At 37.5% G+C, this 26957-nt stretch overlaps 1 protein-coding gene across 1 annotated transcript in view; it reads right to left on the reverse strand.

The window, feature by feature from the left end:
* LRP1B (LDL receptor related protein 1B) overlaps positions 1 to 26957 on the reverse strand; it is a 299771-nt gene that overhangs the window by 69774 nt on the left and 203040 nt on the right. The window contains exons 56-64 of the mRNA XM_058810030.1: positions 26346 to 26527; positions 23896 to 24095; positions 12156 to 12344; positions 11250 to 11398; positions 8429 to 8522; positions 7247 to 7363; positions 6957 to 7076; positions 4527 to 4646; positions 370 to 486 (exon numbers count right to left, since the gene is read on the reverse strand). Of these exons, the coding sequence (XP_058666013.1) occupies positions 370 to 486; positions 4527 to 4646; positions 6957 to 7076; positions 7247 to 7363; positions 8429 to 8522; positions 11250 to 11398; positions 12156 to 12344; positions 23896 to 24095; positions 26346 to 26527 (1288 nt within the window). The remainder of the gene's footprint in view (positions 1 to 369; positions 487 to 4526; positions 4647 to 6956; positions 7077 to 7246; positions 7364 to 8428; positions 8523 to 11249; positions 11399 to 12155; positions 12345 to 23895; positions 24096 to 26345; positions 26528 to 26957) is intronic.

A 26957-nucleotide genomic window follows, 5' to 3' on the forward strand; every position in this document is an offset into this window, starting at 1 on the left:
TGTTAACAAATGTTGATCACTTCACTTCTGAACAGTGTTTATGATTTTTCTTTAAAGATAAGAAATTTGATACATAACTAACTGAGAAAGGTAAACTAACTGTAATATTTATTTTCAATTCACCAAATTATTGAGCAGTTGGAGGTCAGGCATCTTTTCATAGATACAGCTCTTTACAAGAGTGAAGAAAATTGGAGAATTACAGCAAGGGACATTTTTGGACATTTTCAATTGTGGTCAGCTGATTTTCAGCAGATCAGAGGGTGTTGAATGAAAATACACATGAATTTTATAAAAATTCAAAAGTTTTCTCTTGCTCGTTGCCAACATGACTCTGTTCTAACATGGACCAAGGTAAAAGTTACTTACTACAGTTTTCTTCATCAGAATTATCTCCACAATCATTCTGGCTGTCACATCTCCAGTGATCTGGAATGCAGTTGTTGTTTTTGCACTGGAACTCATGAGGTCCACAAGTTTTTTTATCTGTAATTGAGGTGAATAATATTTAAAGCATTGCAAACAAAGAGTCAAAGTGGGAAAGACTCCCACTAAATGCATGATAATGTTACTGGATATATTAAAAGATGAGCAACCATAATATTGGAAGTGTTACTTTCAGGAATAATTTATTTCTCATAACATTCTTTAAACTTCTATTTATACATTCACACCTTAATCTTAAATTTGATGAAATTAAAATATACAGTGTATAAATAGTCATATAAAGTTTAAAAATATGAAATTTAGAAGGGGTCACAAGAGAGGGTATTAGTGCACTGAATCTCAAGGACTGAATTAACTTTTCCTTGAATTTATCTGTAAGATTGCCCTAAAAAAGATCAGGTCACAGTAAACCACTAGAATATTGATTTGAAAATTGTTGAAAATATGTATTTCTCAAAAGCTATTTTTGCACATAATAATTTAGAACAGAAAATTTTGCACTTTGATTAAAATTTTTACCTACTGATGGACTGGATTGGATGTTACTCATACGAGGTAAAGCATTACAGAGCCTATAGTGCAGAACTGAGGGAAATTTATTTCAGGTTCTGTATTTTCAATGAGCTTTTCTATTTACAGAGGAGCATTGGAAGCCTCTTAGAGACATACATGAACACCCTGAACTCCTCCATCAGGAAGGAGCTGCCTCTGTATTTTCTGTAAGCAACTCTTGAATAATTTGTTCAGCTTCTAAGGACTGAGATGAAACGAAGTAAATTAAAAAGTTATCAGTGACATTTTCATTGGAGGAGGAAAAAAAAAAAAGTTTGCTTCGCAAAAGCCTCAATAACATATTTAAAATTACATGTCACTGTGATATTGCACTAGAAAATGTTTAAATTTCTGTTAGGCAAAGTCAAAACATGTCAGAGCAGCTTCACTCTGCTCTCAGGGCAAGCCCAGGGCTGCTGATGACTGACAAACAGCAGCTCCAATCATCTGATTCCTCTGCTGCTCAACCACAAATCAGAACTGCTGATTTCATGCTAGAGGCTAAATTTTATTTTTTTTTTTTTTGATTGTTTGGGGTTTTTTCCTTTTTTTTTTTTTTTTTTTTTTATATTTTTCTTTATTTGTTTTTGGTTTTTTTTAATTTTTATTTTCTCTGTTGTTTTAGGTGTGGCTCTGGAATGAGACTGATAAAACCACATTTGAGTACCCAGATTGGTGTTGCAGCTCAGTTGTGTGCACACAAAAATCTAATCACTGCAATTCTGCCTTTTGTGTTTGCTCCTTGCTCTCTGCCAATGTCACAATTGCAATAAGTTTTCTCCCAAAGTATGGTTTTTTCCATGATATTTTTCAATATTACAATCTGTGGTACTTTGATCATGATTATTTCAAATACTTGCACTGCCAAACAATTAAAAATATTTAACATTACAAAACATAAAAATATTCCTGCCAAACTCATGACATTCTTGTATTTTCATTCTGTAGCTCTGCAAAGGAAAAAGTTTCAAACCTGAAATCCATCCTATATTTACTAAAATACTTCCAGTAAAGATTCTAACTCAAACTGGTTCTTTTTGATGTAAAGTATCAAAGTTTTAGCAAGGACTAGCATAATCTAATGGTTTTCTTTAATTGCCTGGACAGTTAGCACCAAGTAACTCTATTTCTTTTTCTCTGAGAAGCACCAGACACTCCTAAAGGAACACACATTTCCTGATTCTGCCTCAACAGTCTGAGTTGGAAAGCAACCACAGAAAAATAAATACATTTCCACTGTTTCTGGAAATGTGCTCAGTGTAATATCTCCAATAACCCACTGCAGCAGAAGTTTACTAAGCAAAAATGCATATGGCCAGGCAGCACTCAAGCAAAAAGAGATTCTTGCACACAAGTTTTGCATTGCAGACATTTTAGAAATGAACTCCAGACAATAACAAATTAGTGTTACATCAACATATGTAGATGCTTTTTATACTCATTCATATACTTCATATTATTTATTTCTATCAAACTTTGTACTTAAAAATAACAATCTTTAACTTGAAAAATAAAATGCAGAAGAACAAATTGTGTTGAAACTACTGCCATTGTAAGGTCATTTAACCATATTTCAAATGCTAAAAAAATATGGAAAACTTCAAAATGTGATTAAACACACCCTGTTCTTGTCAAGGCTTAGCTGTTCCATGCGTACTCAACCGTGTTTGGCACAGAAATTGTGACTATGGATAAATTTTTGTCTCCTCCAACACAAAAAGCAAGAGCAGTGTATGCAGCCAGGAGATTAAAAATAAAGATGTGGGTGTTTTATCAGGGGAATGTGCGGTTAAACTGGGGGACACCTCACTGCAGCATGTTGTGAAAACTTTTCAAAGGCAGAAAAAGTGAAATCTATGATGAATTATTGTAAACAGAGACATATTTGACTGACAATGTCTCGGATTCTCCAGTTAGAGGATGGAATGGTTTCCCAAGGAGATTTCATGATGGGCCTGCTTTGCTCACATATTCCTGCCAGAGACAGGACAAATGTCAAGATGAGTCTCAGATATGAACCAACACCACCAGCTGGATATGTTGTGATTTAAAGAACCTTTTCAGCTTGGGATTGCACGCATTGTTTCTCTATACTTTTTAGTCATTTGAATAATTTTTATTCTGTCTACTGTAAAATTATGGCTCAGAGTGAAGTACTTAATTCTAAACACAATTTTTCCTATTTAGTATCAGTATTATGTCTTTTTCTCTTAAAAAAATTAATTGTGACTAGAGGATGAATGAAAATACTAGATGAAGTTTCCGATCAATTGTGCCACATCAGGTTGGCCAAGATGTGAATCCACAGTTTGGAATGCTGTCCCAATTGGAAAGTCACAAAATGTTGGAGATCCAGGTGATGTGGAATGGTGGAGGAGAAAGTAGCTGTGACGTGGATCAGAAAGTGAGCAGTGCAGGGCTGTTTCAGTAACAGCCCAGAAGTGGAGGAGAAGCTTCATCTCCTTTGCATTCACTGTTCCTTCAAGACAAATGATTCCTTGCACTGTAAACTTCTCACCAGTTGACAGGAGTAATTATTTTCCCCATCCTGGCGATTCAAACGATGGTCTTGGATTTTCAGTGTTGAGAAAGTTCATTTTCCCAGGCATATTTTCCATCTAAAGCATTTTTTATACATGCTCATGTGCCAATTATTTGAAATACATCCATGGAAAAGCAGCTCAGTGCTTTGTCCTTGACTGTAGCCTGTAGTTTTGTAACTCTGTTGTCCCAGAGATAAACCTGTCCAGACACAGGCGTTTCATCAAACCATTCACTGATGCATGGATGAAAAATGGGGAAAGCTTTAAATGTTCCATATTTGTCTTGTTCTCCTCCACCTCAGACCATTTTTCTGTGTTTTCCTTTATAGACCAGTCTTGGAAGTTCCACAAGTGTTTCTGCACATGGTTGGTGTGTGCCTTGCACTGACACCCATCTTCAGGGATTTGCCAGCAGGACTGATCCACTTACTCTGCCTCTGATTGTCTGTAATCCATTTCCCAGGCAGAACATTTATATTTATTATTTTCTCTAATTACAACAACAAGAGGTGACTCATAACTCCCTGGAGCTCACAGAGCCATGTCAAGTTAGAAACTGCTCTGAACCTTTCTATACCATCAGTCTTAACTACCAGGGTTTGCAAATTATTGTAATTTCACTGTTTATGAACTTCAGCAGCAATTAAATGCAGACTGAACTGATAGAAACTGGATAAAACTGTGAGAAAAATAAAGAATACCACCTTATCCTATGACAGCCACTACATTCTGGGCCACTTCTATGACTCTACATGCCAAATGAGAGCCTCATTTGCAGCTCCTGCCAATAAAGAATGATACAATAGGAATTTTATTAACTACTCATACAAAGATTGTCATTCAGTAAGAACTGAATCAGCCAGAGAGGTTCCAGATAGGTATTATCAAACACTGAAAGAGGATATAAAAAGTGGGATGATTATTTCCTTTTGCTAAAACAATTTCAAGCCGCAGCATTAGATGCAGAACCACTGGCATACTCACCACAGTTTGCTTCATCCGACCCATCTGCACAATCTGGGTCTTCATCACACACCCACAGCTTGGAAATGCAGTGTTTGGTTGTTTTGCACTGGAAGTGGTCTGGAGAACAACTGTTTTCAGCTTTAAATAAAAGAATTCCAGATAAAATTAGAAATTTATGCTAATATTTAAAATATGTGTTTTAAAGGAAAAAAATTTAAGGATTCAAGAATCAGAAATTGGGTGTCTCTAGCATAATTTATATCATATCTCTAAGAATAAAGCATTCAAGTTTATACTGTTTATAGTTTTGTCATTTTCATATATATTATTTTATATAAACATTAAGGTAAAACAAATATAATGAAAAAAGTGTCTATTGTGATATACTTTTAACAGCAAATAGACTTACCATTGATAGAATCAAACCACTTTAGCAAAAATCAGACAAGTTTTTTACCTTACCCTTCTAAAGTGCTAGTTATAAACTCTAAGAGTCAGTTTATAAGACTAAGGCAGCTCTGGACGGTTTGATCAAAAACAGAATCAAAATTATGCATGATTTTTGTGAAATTCGGTGCTCTGTTAAATTGGGCAAATGTTGAGAAAAGTTTAAAAAATATTTCACTTTATCAGTTTAGAACAACAATTTTTGAATGAATCCCGTAGCAAGAAAAAGATGCAAAGATGCAAATGAGCCTATTCTTTAAGGATGGTCTAGATTAGAGTTGAGCTGCATTAACCTTTGAACAGCCATTTAAAACCAAAACAGATCCTCAGAGCACACATGTGATTCTAGATGTTCTTTACAGATATGTACTCCAAATAATTTGAAACTGAATTGACCATAGGGGGAAACCAGGAAACATTTGGTAAGGTTTTCCCACATGAATGTATGTCCCACCTTCACCTAAGGAATTCTGTAGTGCCTTTAAAAACTTTCCTACCCCTGTTGAAAAGCAATTTGCTCCCTGATATTATCAGTCTTGCTTCTTGGATTCGCCAAGATGAAAAATTTTAGGTTTGCTAAAAGTAGTGTATTATTTCTTTTACTGTCACATTTCCATAGATGGGTATGTTCCTAACTGTACCACAACAAATAATTCTGATCCTCAGCTAGGACACATGACCAGGGGATTTCACAGTGAAATCACAGGGATTTCACAAGAAACACCAGCTCAATGACCTTCACTGGACATTTGGAAAGCCTTCTGTATAAAATGTGACACTGAAAAAGTCACCTGGTAAGCAGAACAATGGCAGAGCTTAAAAAAAAACCAACAACAAAAAAGAAAGTATTTATGGATCCCAGACTGGTGACATTAGAGTGAATCTCACCCGTTACCTGTCTTGTGCCAGAAGCCCAAGTCAATATGAATTTACAGCCCCTGAGCTGCAGACTCTGCTGCTCTGATTTAACTTCTGCCAGCTACACCTCAAGGTTTTTGGGAGCCTTCCATGTACCATGTGCTGCAGTTCTTTCCAAGGGAAAAAAAGTAATCTCCCTTATCTTTCACAGGAGCTTTCCTGATCCCTCTTAATCAGTTTTTAAAGAAACCCAACATAAAGAGCTTTTTGCAAAACTTGTATTTACATCTCTCCTGAGCAGTTTGGAAGACAGCCATTAAACATGACCATCCACAAAGCCTTTCTGTCCTTAGCAAGCCTTCTCCCCTTGAAGGATTTGTTCCTTCCAGAAATGCAGCACACGCCAACCTTGAGAAAGCTGATCCAGAACAAGCAGCTCAGATCAGCAGCAGATCTGAGCAGTGAAATCAGTAAAACAATGAAGCTACATTTCAAGGCAGCCCCATCACCTTTGTTACAAAATGATCAGACACAAACTTATTCAACAAATCTCCAGTATAAATCTAAAAATATTTTCTCCACTTATACTTGAGAAATGTAAAGTGAAAATAAATGTGAGGAAAGTAAGTTGCACTAAAAGCTGAGCAAATGGAAATCCAGTTACATAGATAAATTAATGAAATCCCCAGAGAAAGAGGAACAGAAAAGGTAAAAATAATCAATGAAAGAACATGAATTTAGAAGGAGCTTTGGATCTACAGCTTTTCCAACAAAAGAGTCTGAAAAACATCTTTTTCCATTGAAATGTATTGCTGCAAGGCATGGCAGATGAAAGCCTCAGGAAGATGAGTCACTTATGAGGTGGTTCAGAGTAAAATACGTTTCAACCTCAGTCAAAAAGCCCAATTAAATGCCTGAAATTATTTTAACCCCTCTCTTCTTTGCAATGACTTTAGATTTGGAGTTAATAAATGGCATTTTAGTTTGCTCTTTAGTATTTGAAGTATTGCTCACCAGTCCTGTGAATTAACTGTTTGCACGTTCTCAAATTGTTTTAGAGGACATTTACAGAATTTTACTCCAGCTCCCTGTTTAAAACCAAAAAATTCAGCTACAGAGCAGAATTCTTTAAGCATAACTTACGACAGTCTCTTTCATCTTCTTCATCACCACAGTCGTCCTGGCCATTGCATCTCAGGTTTATTGGGATACACTTCTGGTTCTTTGTGCACTTGAATTGCCCCGACAGACACACGTGTGTGTCTGTAAAATCAATGAAAACAAAAAGAACAAATAAAAATGATTAAAAGTTGGAAAGACTCAAAACTTCAAAGGTAGATGAAGAAAAATGCCATTTGTTGACAGAGTGTGAAACATGGCATTTAAAGAAGTTTGGCCGGTTTCCGAAGCCTGCAGTGCATGCAAGCACCTACCACAGTTCAGTTCATCAGAATTGTCCCCACAGTCGTTCTCTCCATCACAGATAAAGGCTGGGAGAGCACAAAGCCCAGTTCCACACTGGAAACGTCCTGGCTGACACCTGAATTCAGCTGGGAAAAGACAAAACTGATTATGAATACTACCAGAGCAATGGTTAAAGCTCACTATTGCTGTTCTTACCCAGTGGACCAATCAAAAATACCTATAAACTTGTATTTCCTTTATAATCTCAATCTGAGTATATATTAGTAATTAAAGAGTACACATATGATTGCAAGACTAATTTCAAAGTCTGATATCTTTAATTTGTGCAGCTCTAGTTACAGTACTAATGACACAGAGTGAAAACCCTCTGCAGGTTGAGGCTTACCAAAGGCTCAACAGAGACCTGTAATTTCGGATCTAAATGCTTGAGGTTCAAGTCTGCTTTTAAGAAACTCCCTATCCCATTTTAGTTCTATTTCCCAAGAAAGGAATTGTTCCTTCTCCAGCCACTGTCATTAGAAATAATGAGCAATTATGTACCTCTATAGTAATATTATATATAAGCATAGAGCAGCTTAAAATAAAAACTTATGTAGAATGATTACATATGGTAAAATGTGCTTCAGAGGCCTCTGCAGCAGGAGAACTAATTATAAAATTGTAAAAGTAGGGGTGAGGGATTTCAATGTAAAAAAAAAAAAAAAATCAAATTAACTGTTAATGAACCAGAAGACCAGAACACACAGAGCATTTTTTTCAAGTATAAGCTTAAGGAAGGAAGGCAAGGAGAGAACATTGTTATTGCTCAGAAAACTGCAGTGGAGAATAACGTGTATCTAAATGCCAACAATTGCAACAAAACACAAACAAATGAGATTAGAGTCCCTCATTTTTATTACACACAAAAAAGCCCCAAGTAAACCTGTCAGAACTTTGTGTTCAGGCAAAGAATTCCACAATTCAAAATTAAAACCTTTAGCGAAAACATAACTGGGACGAAGTAAAGGTTTGAAAGATGAAAAATACGTATGATTTTCCAAAGACCTTAAAAGGCCCGAAGACCAAGGGACATAAAGCAGTGCTGCAAACTGAAGTGCCCACAAAAACCCTCTTCCTAAACTTTCTAAATAAGCGTTGTGTTTGGTGCGGGCCCTGGCGGCAGAGCCAGCCCCAGAGCAGCGCGCACTCACGGCACTCGGCGGGCTCGTCGGAGCCGTCCCCGCAGTCATCCACCGTGTCACACTTCCACCAGAACGGGATGCACTTGTCGGTTTTGCAACGGAACTGCAAACAGGAAAGGCCAGCAGGAATGAAAGATTTTGTGTTGACGTTTATTCATCCATTTATTTATTTATTTATAAGCAGGAGTGGCGCAGTTTATGAAAATCAGCTCTGCTGTGAGACAGGGGCTTCGAAAATTAACTCAAGGTAGAAAACAATTTTGGATTTAGTTGGAGTATGTTGTTTAAACTTGCTCAATCTGTTAACTTGTCGTGCTCGCAAAAGAGGAAAAAAGAGATTCTCTGCAGAGAAAGCAATGGAGATTGCAAGCATCCAAGCTGAAGAGAGATAAAGAGGGGCCCCGCTGACCTTGGGGCTAAAGCAGACAGAAAAGCTGAATCTGGGCCACAAACACCACATTTCAGCTATGTGACTGAAAAACTGTGCAGGCTCATAAAAATTGATAAAACAGTTTGATACATATGCATATGCAACAAGTTAGAGGGATAAAATAAACTCAGGAATTTTTGGATGTGCATGTGTCCTTTAAAGGAAGCTATCCCACATGAGCCCAACACTAAAATTAATCATACTAACTTTACAACTTTTACAAGTTGTGGAGTGGCTTTTTCCGCAAATCAGCAGCTTGATGTGTCGATGCATCAATGATTTTCTGGCTGATAATTTTACAAAACTTGTATTTTAAATTTTGGTGTTTTTTTATTTGGAGATGTTTGGCACTGAGGTTGCCAAAGTGATAAAAATCACTGTAGTTTCGGTGACTGTGTTACACTGGCTTACAATGCCCCGACACAAACTGCTCATTATATTTTGCTGCATTCTGTGATTTCATTCTTGAAGGTCTTATTCAAAGCAAACACTTAAATTCTGCTTTTATAGACTGTTGAAGCAGACAACATCATTTTTCCAGATAAACCCAAACACCCACAGTTACAGAAAGGAGCCTTAATGTGTGGTGTTGTGTACAGTATTGCTTACATCGTTTGAATTAAATGAACAAACCAAATGTAAAGCCTTTCAGACTTTCAAAAGGATAAAACATCTGTAGAAAAAACTGAAAAATCCTTTGTAAGAAGGCTGTGCATTTACTCTCAACTCAGGTGACTGTTTGTTCTGACTGAAAGAGGAATGCAAACAAAACAAATGGTACAAACTGATGTAATTTTCTAGAGTTAAACCTAAAAACTGAGTCCATTATGTGGCTCATGTCAGGGAGAAAAATCTGGGTAGATTATCAATCAGCTTTTAAGAAATGTTGGCTTTCCTACCTCATGTCTCTATGAACACAGAAAGGAAAGAAACCAAGAGATTTAGAAGGGCAAGACATTTCATTTTCTGCCTCTGGGCAGCTTTTTTTCACATTTTAAAAATCGTTGATTATTCAATAAAGCTATAATTAAATGGTATATTAAATTTGGCACCTTAGATCAGTTTCTCTTTTCTGCCAAGAAAAATTAAGGTTTCAAAGGCATTTATGATATAGAACCCATAGCTGGAGCTACATCATTCCTGTAGCACCTTGAGGGACCTGCTGTGTAACAGGCTGGGCTGAAGGGCAGCTGTTACTGCCCCACACACATCTGCAGCTCAGAGGGGTCAGTAGGAGGATGCCAGAGGCAGGAGACAAATGGAAACTCAGACAATTGTCATTCTTTGTGTTCCCTACTTGTTCTGCTCGCCACAAGGGAATTCAGGCTGTCAAAATGGCATCAGAAAGTTATTTCCAGGAAATAGGCACTAACTCTGAGATGTTGCTATGAAGATACTTGTATTCCTTTCTAGACTGCAGAGACAAAACCCTGCAAAATCAAGGATCAGGGTCATATGGGTCTTAAATGGATGGAGTTTCGGTGTTCAAGAGTTGTTATTTTAAGTAATAGGGAACATAGTTTAGTGTTTTAATTGATTATTTTTTTCTGTTTTACCTATTGGACCGCTTTTAACACAAGTCTATCATTTTCCATTTTTCATCTTTCTAACTGGAGTGAGCTTGTTTCCTTTTTTTAATGCAAAATTCATTCATGCATCCCAAATCACTGTTACACACACTTTGTATTTTGATATTTCAGACAAATGGTTTTTCAAGGCTATTTTTATGGGTTTAGCAGCTGTATTTGTTCTTGTGACTGGCAGGAACACCAACATTTGAAAGCGAACAAGTCCTGAATTCTCTGGGGAAAAAAACCATTTGCAAGTGTTTCCCACTAATAGCCTTGGAGGTGAAACGCTCTGTGGAATCTCGCCCAGCTGGGATTCCTGCCTCAGATGCATTTGCAGAGGGCTTTGGACACAAACCATGGCAGGCAGGGCACTGAGGGGAGGGCACACCTGACCAGGTGGGTAGAGTGGGCTCACTGGAGTTAGTGGTGCTGATAGAACCATCCTGTATTTGGTCAAGTTTCCAGTTCTCCTTCTCTGTTGGTTCAGGACTTTTGTGTTATAAGGTGATGCTCTGAGCCCACCTTCCCTGACTGGACCTTGTGCATTTGCCCTGCCCAAGGGGTTTTTGGACCCAGCTCTGTACCCTGCACCCTGTTTGCCATTTTTGTTAATAAAGTTTTTTTTTTCCAGGCTGCATCCATCCCTCCCACTCCTCTTCCATTTGCCAGCTCCTCCCTGCTAAGCCGAGCAGGGAGATCACTGCGAGATTCCAATCTCACAATGCTCCCCTGGGTGTTGGGCTCCTTTTGAAGCTCCCCCATTCCCTGCTGAAGCCGGCACTCCCTGTTGGCCAGCAGGAGCAGTGGAAGCCAGTCCTGCAGCCCGTACCTGGCTGGCAGTGCAGTTGGACAGACACGTCCTGTTGTCCGCGGCCAGGTAGAAGTTGGTGGGGCAGGCACACGAGTGCAGCTTGTCAGGGGCCAGCAGGCACAGGTGGCTGCAGCCACCATTGTTCACTGTGCACACGTGTCTGGACACTGTGGACAGAACAGGGAGGTAGATCAGAGCCTTTTATCTCAGCACACTTCGGGGTATCTGCTTTATGGATGAAGAAAATTGTGTGCCATGTACTGTCTTTACAATGCAGTGTCCCAAATCAAAAACCCACAGAGGCAAACTCTTCCTGCTGCCTTTAAGCTATTCTCTATTGTATGCAAAAATGAATTATTACCATGGCTGTAATTTCAATACTGAAGGAGTGAGAGGAATAAAAAAGCTCTTTTTTTTAGATATAATGAGAGAAAAATTAGCTTATCTAGGTCAATTGCCAAATAGCATTCAGTTACAATTCAAATACAGTGATATCAGCAGATAAGACACAATCATACCACCCACATTCTCTGACATTCCCTCAGTCTAGCAGTATTCTTCTGCAATATTAACACTTTTCAAAGAAGCAGCTTAAAAGTTTTCATAACACACTGCTCCCCTTTTAAAAAATGTTAACTTGTACTGTAATGCAACTTAACAGTTCTTTACCTGCAGTCAGTATTTGGTTTTATTTTTAAACACATAAATTATCTCTCTACTGAACAAGTTTTGTTAGATGTATTTAATACTGCTTAAAACATTAATCACAGCTTTATGTTTAAAAACTGTACTTTGAAAACTTCCACAATCTGAAGCAGAAGAGAAACAATCATTGCAGATAAATGAGCATGCAGCGCCTCGGCACACGGCTACTCAGTCAAATACCTCCATGTGCTGCTTGGGAAGCAGAGACAGGATAATTACCATCAGGCTGCCTGTAGGGATGATACACCTGGATGTCTGTGATGGTGTGCCACGAGTTGATCAGGGACAGCCTGTCCGAGCCAGAGGTTTTGTGGGCACGGCTGAGGGATTTGGTTTTCCCGTCTGTCCAGTAGATGTAGTCCTCAAACAGTGTCAGTGCAATCACCCCTGGGATGTCTTGGTTAGGGACTGGAAGGAGAGATCCTCAGGTTAATGCTCAACCCTTGAGAAACTGCCAGCTAAAATATTCCCCACTGCACAGCATTAAAATATTCCCCACTGTAACTTCCCATACTCTGCATAAGCAATATAAATTGGCTCTTTTACTGGAATAAAAGTTATTAGAAAACATCCAGAACAAAATATAAACATCTCCTGATGCTTTGTGCTTAATATACCCTTTCATACAATTAATAGCATTTTATTTTATCAAAATATACTGGCAAGAGAGACAGGAAAAATAACCAAAAATTGGCATTAAAATAACCATTGCAGTAAGAGGGATTATTGATCATTTCTAGCATAACCAGCCACACAATATTAAAAAAAAAAAAAAAAAGTCCTTAGCTACAGTATCACAGAGTTATGAGCCAACATCATTTGGAAAAGGATTCAAGGACAAAAGAGAGAAAAAGCTTTGGAGCATTCTTTATCCTGCCGTACAATCCTTAACCAGAAGTTTTTGTTCTTGGTAAACAGTAACTGAATGCCACCTTTCTTTTTTCCTCCTTTTAACATCAATAGTAGTAATCATAGCTGTCCTAGGAGCATATCTGACCACAATAATTAATTTGTAGATGATAATCTTTTGTTGCTGAATCACCTAATTACTGACAGAGGTGAAAAGGCAGAGCGGCTGACTGTCACATTTAACCAGCACATCTTTAACACCTTTACCTTGTTTTCTGCATCTTTTTACCTGAAAAGTGTTGACACAGTAGGCAAATCTCAAATTCCTGTTGGGACATTTTATTGCTCACTGAGATCTGATGACTGGTACTCAGTATATGGAACAACAACTTAGAAAATTTAATTTTCCATCCAGCAGTCCTCCCTGTACTGAACTCCAGTGCAGGGCATGATGCCCCCTGGTCAAGGAGACCTTGCTGCTTAGGCCTGAAATTATTTTCCCTTCTTATACGCCTCCATGAAGCACATCTACCACACTGAAATAAGAATACGATGCTTTTGAAAGAGCTTCAGAGTATTTCTGGGAAATCAGTCAAAGTCCAAAGAAATCTTGGCAATTTTAACCTTAATCCTTATTACAGAGGAAACTTTGCCACAGTTCCATACACGGTACAGTACAAGAAGAGCTCTTATGATTTCTGTGATTTTTAGAGTCCCATTGTGTAAAGTTTCCAATGAGGAATGCAAACCAGGCTGACAGGAGAAGCAGGATGGGACATCAGAAGCTGCTGCCCTGAATGAGGCCCTGAAGCTTTCCATGAAACTAATTATTTTATTGCTCCAGTTCTGAGACAGTATTGGTTTATATAAATTATGACCCTTGCTTCTACTTTTGGCACCAAAATAAAGATGTCAAAGGTCCCACTCCAGTCTCTCTAAAGACAAAAAAAACCCCTTGTTTATTTTCTCTTTTTCTGATCAAAGTTAAGTTTAAAATCAGAATAAAACAGCATATAAAAGCATTAATATACATGAAGAGATTTAAATTAAAAAAAATTTTTATTTCATCATCTTTATTATTACCCACCAATGAAAAATACACCAAATAGTCATCCTTATTTTGGATATCCAGGAAGCAAACCCCATATCCTAAGCATAGATATATGAATAGATGCTTTTTCTTTGGTTTTGTGAATGTTTGTGGTGTGCCAGACAATTTATCCTGCCTTCATTGGATCAGATATACATCAAAATTCAGATGAAACTTTATATTCATGAGCTAAAGAAGATTCAGGAGATTACCTTACACTGCCTGAATTGCACCACCACACTGCATTAACAGGGAAGCCAAGTTAAGTGTGTGGCACAAAATATTAAATATTACAGTTAGAACAGAAGAACGTTGTTCATTGACTCAAGCACAATTATTAGCATTTATTTTTTCTTTTATTTAAAGAAAAATAAATTCTGCAAGTACCAGGTTTAAAAGCTTAACTCTTTCAAACTTCTTAAAAAAAAAACCACCTTATCAGGAACAATGCAATAACTATTCGACTCTCTTCTTTTTATGTTCTTTAAAAGAAGAATGACAAAATATATTTGTTTCTAAAAACTGGGTTTCCTGTTATTACCATTTATAGGTATAAAGTTAAAACTGTCAGTGTCCTAGCACTCACAGATTTAGGTTGCAGTTTGTCTTGTCACCATTTTTATTTCTGAGCAACTCTGTAATTTTAATGGGCTTCTGCATTAATTTTTCATTAGGTCACAATCAACACAAAGTTGCACCATTTAAAGCTGTTAAAGCTAAATGTATTCGGTTGTGAAACAAAGTTATTAAAAAATCAATTAAGAAAGCAATGAATAGTACACATATATGCAAATGAAAATCCATTTGAAGTGAAATAGAATATAACTACAGAATCACTGGACAAATATTTCTGACAAAAATCCTACACTGACCATAAAAATATAAAATTCTTATAAAAGACTAGTTAATAATAATTACATAACAGAAAAACTTGTAAAAATTTCTTCTAAGCTGACCATATAAGCCAATGTAGAAGATAAACCTGTAAAGCCTGAGAGAGTTTTCTGAAAACAGGCTAGCAACCAATTCTGACTTTACTGTTTAAGAAATAGTTCTATCACAGCTGAATACAATTCTTCTCTGCCTTTTAGTAAATTATAGCAAGGAAACATCAGAACTGTGGACATGTAAGAGGTTCTAGAATTTACCGTTCCCATCAACTGTGAATGACCAAACAAAAATGAAGAGAAAACAGAGGTAATTTTTACATCTGATTATCTGATGGAGCAGTAGTCTCTCACGCTATTATTTGCCTTTGAGGACATCAGTTTCACAATTTCCAAAATTTCAGGCAGTGAATATTGATTTTTTTTTTTACAAATTTATGGAGTAGTAGAAACACCCACTTCCTTTTTCCACTCTTTCCTGTAACTCCAAAAAAGCTTTAGCTGATTGATCTCATCAAAAATGACATACAGTACTAATATTGTATGTCTAATACTAATTATTAACTCTAATTAATACTAATTATTAACCCTACAGCAAGCTCTGTGGTGTGATTCAGTTTTAAACAGGAGAGAAAGACTCACTGTTCCTCTTTCTTTTTCAAGCACTGCAAAACCAGATTATTTTGTATGAATTTAAAGTAAAGGCAGGTTGGTCATAAAAAAGCACCTCTGTTTCCTCTGCAGCTATTTGAAAACATTTCATCCCATTGCAAGCCCATTAGTAAGAAAGGAATATATTCTGTTAAAGCTAAAACATTTACTTTTGGGATTCCTTTCTCCTCCTCTCAGAGCTGGGCAAGTTCCTTGCAATTCCTCCTCTTACACGCCTGCTGCCAACTCTGATTCTCTAGTGGTATTTCATTTTACCCATAAATCATGGATTTTCTGACACTGAATGCTAATCCCAAACAGGGCTAACCCCAAACAACTAGATGAGAAAAGGGACAAGAAAGAGGAGGCAGAAAGGAGAAGGATTGCACAGGCCTTTCAGAAAGCTGCAGAAAACAGGAGGAAAAAACACAGGTAGGTAATAAAAGGGAAAAATGAGGAGGCTGGCAACAGATCAGAAGTGGTGGGACATAAAAATTATTAGATACTTGAAGACAAAAATGACAATATATGACACAATAAAGGAAGATAAAGTGCTGCATGAACTTAAGAGAAGAGCCACAGGAGGGAACATGGTTATGCAGACACACGAGAACCATGACAGACTCACAGTATATCTGTCTCTCTCTCTCCTGCATTTTGTATCAATTTTGATCCAAGAATATAAATTCATAGGCTGTAAGTCATATTTGTGATACAAATGTTTACTTTTCTCTGAAAAGTGAACTCTGCTTCCCTTATATTTTCTGAGCACATTTACTTAAGCATAAAAATATGTTCAATTGATTTCAGGAACGAAAATCATTCCATCTAGGATTGCTGAGCTACAGAACCTGAAGCCATACAGAAGTGAAGCCCAGCTCCTTGGCTTTTATTGAAACACAAGTTTTTCCAAATAGAAAAGCAAATACTGAAACACGAATAATAATAAAAAAGGTCTCATTGGTGGGTGGTAAAACCAATGTACCAAGAAAAAGTGTCCTTTGAAGGACAAATTTGACCCCTTCTAAGAAAAAACAAAATTATCACAGTAATAAAAAATTAGATATATATCAAAATATCAAATTTATCAGTGCCCTATCATGTCCAGAAGATGGTTGATCACTTCCAAGAAAGAAAAGGATGTGTCCCTTTCCAAAAACAAGGGGCTGCAACCTTGCCCTGCCCTTGTACAAAATCTACAAAAACAGAAGGGGTGAAAGATCCCTGTTAGGCTCTTCCCAAAAATTCACCCAGCTAGAGTGCCAGTGCTGGGAAGCCATTCCTAAAGGTAATTAATTATTGTTAAGCAACAATTTAAATTACTTTCCCTGTGGCATTAGAGCAGTTTCTGTTCAAGAATTTTGGCACCCAAACACAGAAAATTTACATGGGTGACCCGGTCTGAAAAAACATTCTACACTATTTTGAATTCCACTCCCTGAAACTTGATTATCTGAACTGCAATAAAACAGAAACAAAAAGCCTACTGACATCTCGATCTAAATGGAACCAGTGGTTACAAACCCTCCAAAGACAAATTGCATCAAGGAAGAACAACTTTTAATAAGAAAATAGCAATTAAACCTACAAAACCAAATGAACTTGGAGACTGCTGATTTCTGCAGCAATTCCTGGCCCCCACTGTCCCCTTGCCAAGTAAACTCCCTTGTACCTGTTTCTGTCTCATTTTACATTCAGTTTGGAGCCTCTCTGAGACAGTCAATACTTTTTTATTTCCTATACTACTTACTCCTGATGCTTGTTCCTTTTGATAAAGAATTTGAAGTGCTTGGTCCATAAAATTAATAATGAATAATGACAATAAGATTATCTCTATTAAGCTTGTGACAAAGTATGTAGAACTGACATATACAATTAAATTTAAGTATATTACATTAAAATACTCTATTTTAAAGATGAGATATTTTACAATCATTATTACTTTTATGAAATTGACACTTGGTTTAAAAACCTAAACCTGTCAAACTCAATGAACAGCAAAAAAAAAAATTCATGGACTTTATAGATTAAGTCTATATATAAACTATATATGTAGTTTTAGGATGTTACTACTCATGTCTTTAATAACATGTTCATACATAAGTATTTCTTTTTGCAAAATTAATAGATACATCATATATATCACACACATCCATATTGGGTAAAGTATGGAAGCTAAAAGTCCTAGCATTCAGTGATGGGATACTTTGCCAGTACAAAAATGTAACTGAAACAATGAAAACTGAGAATTTCAACAAATTCACACAAAACTTGTTATACATCCCCAAACTTCTATCACTAAAGAAGCAGGAAATTTAGCCTTAAATCTAAACATCTTAAGGCGCTCGTGTGTTTGAGATATTAAATTTCACTATTAGATATAACAACACCATGAGAAAAGATGCATAAATTTTTCAAAATCTGCCTATAAAACCAATTGATAAAAAACTAGGAATACAATATTTTATTTTCCCACTTTCAAATATTTTATTGCCTTTTTTAATTCACTGTGAGCAGCTGTTTATATGCCAGTAACTCCACTGCAGTACAGAGCAGTAATAAATTACTCTCAAATATACACAAGTCACTGTTTGAGTAGAATAACTGTGTGTGTTAGTGAGTTTTAAAGGTTTTTAAATTATTTTTCAGATTTACAGAGACCTTTTACCTGCCTGCCAGCCCCTCACCTTTGACTCCTGTCTTGGTTTTGATATCCATTCCCAGTGACCCCCAAGCTATTCCTTCTTTTATCTTTCCCTCTCCTGCCACCATCCAACTGTGAGGACACAAACCACTGGGCCACTTTGGTTTATCTCATTTATCTTCTACTGGAACCATGGGAGCTGTCCAACACTGACCCTGCCTTGATCAAAATCCTCCTGTTTTCCATGGTGTTGATTGGAACAGGGAGAAAACAGAAAATATGTGGTTTATGTTCTCTGTCCTGATTGCCTCCTGACAGGAGCAGCTGCATGGAAAGTAATATCCATCCCTTAAAATTTGTGATGGCACAAATGCAGCTCATGGAGAAATTTCAAGTATAGTGAACTATTTTCAGAAGTTTATAATCTAATTTGAGTATATTTCACAAGACCAGGGGAATATAGAGAAACCAACCTGCTGGCAACTTTTGATGCCTCAGGTTTTAGCTTTTATATTTTTCAGATTCTGTGCTGCTTTAGTGTGTAGTTCTGAGCTTCACATTAGGGGACAGTGAGCTCTGTGCACAGAGTAGGGAGACAAAACAATTCCTTCTCCAGCTGGGGACCAAGGACAAATGATCCAAATCTCAGCACCAAGAGCACAAACACTGTGGGCTGGAGAGAGAAAAACAAGCAGGATGGGACTTCATGGGCTGAAGCTGGAATTGGACAATTAACTCCAATATGCAAATGGAACAGAACTTATAAAATGAGAGTTCCTGTGACTGATCAGACATTTTGTGACCATTTTGGTTCATCTTGGGTGCAGCCCTGGCTGGGCGCTTGAGCTGCCCAAGGTGGATCCATTGAGGCTTCTAATAAATCCCTACTTTATTCTTTAGCTCCGCCTAGTCTCTGTTCTAGGTCAGCCTTCACAAGGCATCACCTTCCTTAACTGGTCTTCATAACCTGGAGACTGGGAAAACTTGAGTAAAGTAATTGAGTGAATTGCCTGTAATATAGGTGAATCTGAACAATTTCTCCTGAATATTGTCCTTTAAAAGAGAAGGAACCCAATAAAAAAAAAGTAGTCAGATTTGGGAAGACATATGTGTTGGAGAATTTTATAGGAACAATTATGAAAAGTGATTCCGGAAGTCAGTAATGGAGAGGAAGCAATTATCAGTTTGTGCTATCAGATGTGGATACAATGAATAATTCTATAGACTCCTTAAAAGTTGGGAGAAAAACTGTTGCCATATCAGAACTACTCATCTGCTCTGGGAAACAAACCCTCTTTCAGACTTCTCTAATTTTTGAGTTATGAAAACCTCCGGTATAAATCTGGAATGAATTGCTTTCTGTAATCATTTCTATATTAGGACAATTTTATAAACAATTAGGCATATTCTCTTTTAAAACTCTGGTGGCAGAGTTCAGAATTAGACACAAATACTAATTTGTGTCCTCCTTACAATGAGCAACATTTGAAATTACAGGCACTAAAAAGTAAAGTGATTGTAATCTCCAAACCTCCTGTACTTGTTACTTCAAAACTTGCATATATACTATCCAATTCTGAGAATTGCAAACGTTCAGGAAGAAGCTGTCTCAAGAACAGGGTGTTTTTTCAAATTGAGGTCCTCTAGAAAAGTTATTAGCTGTTAACTATATTACACCTAAAGAAGTAATTTAACAATAATAATTTAGTTAAAATGCAACACTTTTCCATTGCTTAATTTCCATGCCCCTGTCAGATGAAGGATTGTAGGGCCCAACTTTTTGTTTTTACAGTATAAACCAACAACTTGACACAGTTTAAGGCCTAATCTCAAAGAAGTTTCTGAACTTCCTAAACTGGACTCTCAGATTTCCCTTTTATAGTTTCATTTTACTGAAATGTTCGTCTTCAAAGGGAAATGGGGGAATGCAGATAGCTCTGGGATTTAGGAGCCCTGAAGGTTGGGAAAACCTGCATGGAGCAGCCAGATACCCAGGGAGCTGTGAAGCCTGCATCTCCTCTGGGCTGTGGAAACAGAAAGCAGCTAAGTCTGACAAATTCTTAAATTTTTTATTTATTTTTTCATAAAGCTCACATAAGTAAACCAGCTTAGTGCTTAGCCAGATTAGTGCTTCAATACTTGCTTAATCATTTACAGTGTACAACATTTGAGAATGCTGCAGTGCTGAATTGGCTAAGCTCTAAAGACAGTTTATATAACCAAGCATTAAACTTCAAACAGCTCAGCAAGGTCATCGCTGCCCCAGCGCCAAGAAGAGCTCCCAAGCACTCTGAGATTTCTGGCCTAGTTAGCATGTTTTCAAAATTCTTACTACGAGTCTCTTGGCAATTGTAAAAGAGAATTTCTCTGCTGAAATGCAGAGGAATTTTACAAGAGAAAAGCAGCAGATGTTCTCCTCAAAAAGCTTTAAGGTTCAGAAGAAACAAACAAACTTTAAAAACCCCGTACTTGTTGAAGAAATATTAACACCAAGATCTGAATACATGTAAACTCCCATTGCATGTAATAAATACTCCATGGTTTAGCAGACAGCATATCAATAATTAGCCTAAAATTGTTGTGTTTGTCCTAAATTAGCCTAAAACTGTTGTGTGATGTGGAGCACACAACTCTGCACACTGTCTCATACCATCCCTTAATGATTTGAAATCCACTAATTCTGACTAGTTACTTATATTTGCTGTGTCTTTTGAAATCTCTGTGGCATTTTCTGATACATTTTGTAACAGACAATTTAAGATCAAAAAAATCAAAGTCTCAGGAAAAAAACCCTCAGAGCAAGGCAGCCTTATCCTCAGAGGTCACAGAAGCAGGTGAGAAAATGCTTAGTTTGCCATTATTAGCACTTCAGATTGCATCACTCACAGCATTCCTGTTCACACTTTTTCCTCTCCTCCATGAAAATGTATTTTGTGATTGCCATATCTGTGCCTTTATCCTTCTCCATTCAAAAAAACAAAGGGTAAGAGCAAACTCAACCATCTCCCCCTTACTTAACTTTGACAATACAAAATGTGCAAAATGACAAAGGAAAACAGACCACGAAATCCATGTGAAAAAGAAGCCTTCAAGGAACACAGTTATCACAAGAGATAAAATTAATCTTTCTCATTTAAGTGCTTATCAGTGTGGATTACAGATATCAGAAGGCCAAGGGGGGGCCTTCACAGCTCCAAACACTGAACTTCCCTGAGTTTCCCCTATTAAAATAATTATTTTACAATGGTTAAATTTTATCATCCAAAATATTTCTATTTTTGTGCTAAATCACAAAGAAATTTCTTTTAGTTGGTTGTTCCAGGAGAAAGCAGGGAGAAAAGGAAAAGACATTGATTAAAGGCAAATTGATCATTAAGTGTGAACTCTGCAAAACTGTCAGAGCTCTCCTTGGAGCACCCACAGGGTTGTTTCATCTGTTTCAGACACCAAGCATTCTATCACTGTCTTGTTAAATCGACAGAAACCTTTGTACAACTTCATTTTAATTTGTTAATGATGTTTTGAGTGAAACTCTGACAGCAGAAAGCGACAAGAGGCATTAGGTGCGGGCACGTGGGAGAGGATCCAGACGAGGGGCACAAAGATGATCCAAGGCTTGGGAAACTGTGTGAGATCAAAGGCTGGGACAACTGGGCTTGTTCACTATGAAGAGAAACCTCACCACCACATTCCAGCCTTTAAAGAGGCTGCAAAGAAATGGAGACTCCCATTTTACATGGAAAAGGCAAGGGGTGATGGGAACAGGTTGGGAACTCTTGGGAAGATTCCGGCTGGAGACAAGAGGAAAACTTTTCACAGTGAAAATACTGAGCCATTGGAATAATCTTCCCAAGGAAATGGTGGATTGGACACTTCTAAGATGCAGCTGGACATGGTTGTGTGTCATCTCGACCACGCTTTTCCCAGAAAAGATTGGACTAGGTGATCTGTGAGGTTGGACTAGGTGATCCATGAGGTCTCTTCCAACCTCATCCTCCACAATGATTGCCTAAGGAAAAAACCTTGCTTTCACATCATTTAAATACATCAGGATCTTTCTACCAAAGCTCAATTCTTATGGCTTGAATATTTATACACCATCTGGACTTCAAAGAGATGTGTCCTCAAAGGCAGCATGGCACCAGCTTTACACAAAGTCACTATTGCTTTTGGAGCTTGCCTCAGATACCTCACTGGTACCAAATTTGGATAAATTTGCTGTGGCATTGTGACAAATTTCCTTCTTCTCCAGGACCAGGCATCCTCAGAAGAAGACATTAACTCTGCAGATATAGAGCAGCTGAAACTGATTTTATCCAGTTGTGCAGGAGAACCCCACAGGCTGGAGACCAAGGCAATGGACACTGAAGATGGTCTGGCTGGAATTTTGCAGCTATCTCCTGAATTTAGTGACATGAGGACAGTTTTGGGGAAAGAAAAATTCTGAAACTCTCAGGCTGAAAGGGAAGACTGTGAAAGGTTTGACCACTGTGGTCAGTTTAGGGCTAAGAGAGAAATATTGGCTACTATTTACTTCTTTCCTTTGAAAGATCCAGAAAGAAGAGTAAGAGGATAATTTTATGAGAACAAAAAGCAGGATAGCAGCACAGGGAATGACATCAAGAGGAGTAGGGAGCTTGGCTTCCTCTGTCAGAAGAGCAGAATGTCAGCAGGATTCCAGCTCAGGGCTATATCTGAGTGCTGCTTAGGTGAGCAGGCTACAACTGACCAGTGTTCATCCCAAAAAAACCATGGACATTATGCTGAGATTAATGGGAATATTTGCAGCTCTCGTAACTACTGCTAGAGTGCCTCCAATCTACCATCTCAGAAAACTGACATTGAATTATTAATGATGCATTTATAACCTACAATTCATGAATGCAAGGGCTAGAAAACTTGTTGGTTTCCATTTTTTATTTCATGGTGAACCTTTGATCTGAAAATAAAGTAGTTACTTCATCAGTTGTGGTTCGGAGAAGACCTGGATGCACCCAGTGTGAGCTAAAAGCCCCAAAAAAGCCCAGATCCATGAAGTTTTACCAGAAATACAGCAATGCTGAGATTTGGGTAAAGCTTGAGGAAGGAGCTCAGGTAACAATTTCATCTCAAATAAAACCCCCCAAAAAACTTAGTAGACTGATACTATTTCATATATTTGAATCAAAATGAAAGCTCTTTAATTATACAATTTGGAATATGAGAACAATTCATCATAGTGTAGAATTTTACTTTTTTTTTGCATACTTTACAGATAAATGACACAAGCTGTTTAATTATCTGTCAGGTGAGAAGCAAAACACAGGGATAAAGATGAGCTCATTACATAAGTATTTCAAAAGTTATTATTTCACCCATCTACCAGGAAAGCCCCAAATTACATTTGAAATACTGGTCTCATGCTGAGCAGACTAATAGCTTTTCCAGGCTTTCTGAGGTAGGAGAAAAGGCTGATTTTAGCCCTCTATCCTGACACAGAGCACAGAGGATCTATTCCTTCTACTTTTAACAGCAAGTTTCACTCACTTTGTGACTTAATCAAGAACCTGTCTATATATGCCAGGGTATAAAATTGAAAGAGTGCCTCAGATTACTGCTTGTGTTCCTAGAGCTTCTTTTTCTATTTGATATTTTTGCCACAAACACATAGCACTGCAAGTTTAAAAATTATTCATATCAATAGCAGAGAACAAAAATGAAGAGCAGATTTTAAAATATTGATAAAAGGAAAAAAAAATCTCAAAAAAGTATGGAAAAAGGTTTTAAAGGACAATTTTTACATAACTGTGCATAACATTGAAAGCATCAAAAAGAAAAACAACTGAAATGCTGACCAACCTTTATGTCTGTGAGTTCCATCCATGTCAGAAAACTCAATGTGGTTTTCATCAGCCCAGTACAGTCTGTGGTTGACGTAGTCTATGGTGAGAGCCATAGGTCTGGAAATCTGGGTTTCTATAACCACAGCTTGCCTGGATCCATCCATCCCAACCCGGCCAATGTGAGGGGACTCACAGCAGTCGATCCAGTACAGGTATCTGTGGAACAAAACACAGCAGCTGAGTAACTGTAATGCTTCAGGTTTTAGCTTTTATATTTTCAGATTCTGTGCTGCTTTAGTGTGTAGTTCTGAGCTTCATCTTAGGGGATGGTGAGCTCCCTTCACAGAGTAGGGAGACAAAATAATTCCTGCTCTAGCTGGAGACCAAGGACAAATGATCCAAATCTCAGCACCAAGAGCACAAATGTGGACTGAAGAGAGAAAAACAAGAAGGATGGGACTTCATAAGCTAAAGCTGTAATTGGACAAATAACTCCAATATGCAAATGGAGCACAACTTTTAAATAAAAGTGTGAGACCTTGTGACTGATCGTCCCTTTTATGACCATTTTGGGTTCACCTGGGGTGCAGCCCTGGCTGGGCTCTTGTGCTGCCCAAGGTCCATCTATTGAATCCTTCTAATAAATCCCTACTTTATCCTTTAGTTTTGTCTAGTCTCTGTTCTAGGTCAGCCTTTGCAAGGCCTCAGCAGCAATAATTGACCAGAGAAGCCGTGGCTGCCCCATCCCTGGAAGTGTCCAAGACCAGGCTGGATGGGGCTTTGAGCAACCTGGGGCATTGAATGGCATCCCTGCCCATCTTGGGGGTTTGAAACTGGATGATCTTCAGGTCTCTTCTTAATCAAACCATTCTGTGACTCAATGCTTAATTTATTTAGTTGATCTCAAGAATAAATCAGTCATTACAATATTTCCACCTTCCAGATAAATCTTTTAGCTTGCTGGACCTGTCTGTAAATAGGTGTGCTGAATGTAAAGGGTTTGAATAGGAATCCCCATGGTAGGTGTGATTTTATTAAATTGATTATGGACTAATAAAATGTGCATTTAAATGGCTTAGTCTTGACACCTTAGAATTTGAAGCTTCACCCAAACTGGACTTTGTGAATCTCACATTCTGCATAAATGGCATCATTAATAAATTTATCAGAAATATGGTATTACATCTAGTTTTTTTTATATACATGTTACAAAACATTTTTTTGCTGTTATGCAGCCACACAATGCAAATTGAATTGCTTCGGGAAGTACTAGCTGCAAAACATTAAAACGGTTTCCCACACAGAGGGTTTAAAAATGGGTGAAACACTGAGAAAGACTGTCAGAAAGCTGAGCAGCAATTTTCCCCTCAACATGCTATTTAACCACAACGCAGAGCACGTTTGCCATAAAGGAAGAAAAATCCCATTATTTAGTACACGGATGCATGTGGCTGCTGTTGTGTGCCATTACTCAGAACCTCAGGACAGATCTTTCCAGCTGGGAAGCTGATTCTGCTCTACAGGCTTTGGACAGGCTCTCCAGAATCCAGATGCAGCTCATACCCTTGATAACCACCTGGAACAGAGTTTGTGTGCAGGAGGAGATGGTGGCCCTAAGAACAGTGACAGGTATCCTACAACACGCAGGTGCAGTGTGCTGGCACCCAGCCTGCTCCACACAAGCAGCAGACACAGCAAACTTCCTCCACTCTCTCCAACAGAAAATGTTTTCTTTGGAAACAAACTGCAGGATAATTCACTAAGCATTTCTCATTTGTGAGGGAAAAAAAAAAAACAGAAAAAAACCATACCCAAGATTCAAGCAACACCATTTCGAATTATAACTCTGAATTTGAGTTTTTATTTCCAGTAAAATTCTATACTAAAATAAATGAACATAGGCTTATGTTTAGCAATAACAATGTAAAAACAGTTTTGGAAAGCTGTCTATACACACACAAAAAAAACCCACCAGTAAGTTATTATGACTATTTATTTATACATCTAAGTCTTCCTGAAAGACTGGGACTCTGTGTATTAACTTTGTACAGTGATTTTTGCATACTCAGTAATGCACAGGCAACCACAGAAAGATCCCATATATTCATCTCTTGAAGACATTAAACAAAGGTCTGCATCCTCACTCCCCAATATTACAGGGAAGAAAAGGTACAGTTGCAAGAAAATTAAATTATAGTTCTAAGAAATAGTAGAAAATAACTATTATCTTGAAAAAAATTAGCAAACTAGATAGGTTATATTTTTATGCAAGGAAAAACACTACTTTTCTTTGTTTAGGTAGAGTCCAGACCAACACAACAACTTTGTCCTATCAGGAAATATTAGATTAAAAAAACCCCAAATCAACAAACAACTAAGTATTATTTCCTATGTATTTTTGAATAAAAAAAAATTAATATCAAATGAGGATTAAGTAGGAAGTACTGAAAATTGGCTGCTTCATACCCAGCTTGAGGATCTAAGGACAGATCTCTGGGAAACTTCACTCTCTTGCTCACGAGGACAGTTGGGTACAAGCCATTGAGTTTGGACACCTCAATAATTCTCTTTTCAGTATCAGACCAATAGAGATTCTTCCCAATCCAATCGACAGCCAGGGCATTGGGAACAGCTGTATTGTGAACTACCTGGAAAGGCAAAATTTACGTTAATTATTTATCTAAATAACTGGGAAAAGGAACAATAATTCTGATGCCAGGATATTGAGAGACTGGATATTTGGTACAGTGACAAAGCATGTAAAAATTGGGTATTATTCACTGCTAAACACTGACACTTGTCAGGTAATAACACTTCTTAAGTAGCTACAACAATGTGACACTTTCCTCCTAGTGAAGGAGAATGGAGCATCCTATGATATTGTAAAGAGGAAAAGAACAACTCCTCTGCATTATGCAAAAAATGCAAACTTTTGATCTTTCATTTCTCATCTTAGTACCTAGTTTTCTCTGAATTTTAAATAAATCAATCAATCAATCAAACTTTTCTCTCTTTCATTTCATACTCCATTTTTTGTTCCACAGAACAGAGTGGAGATGTGGCTGCTCTCCCCACGGT

The sequence above is a fragment of the Ammospiza caudacuta genome, chromosome 8 (assembly GCF_027887145.1).
Source record: "Ammospiza caudacuta isolate bAmmCau1 chromosome 8, bAmmCau1.pri, whole genome shotgun sequence".
Taxonomy (NCBI): domain Eukaryota; kingdom Metazoa; phylum Chordata; class Aves; order Passeriformes; family Passerellidae; genus Ammospiza; species Ammospiza caudacuta.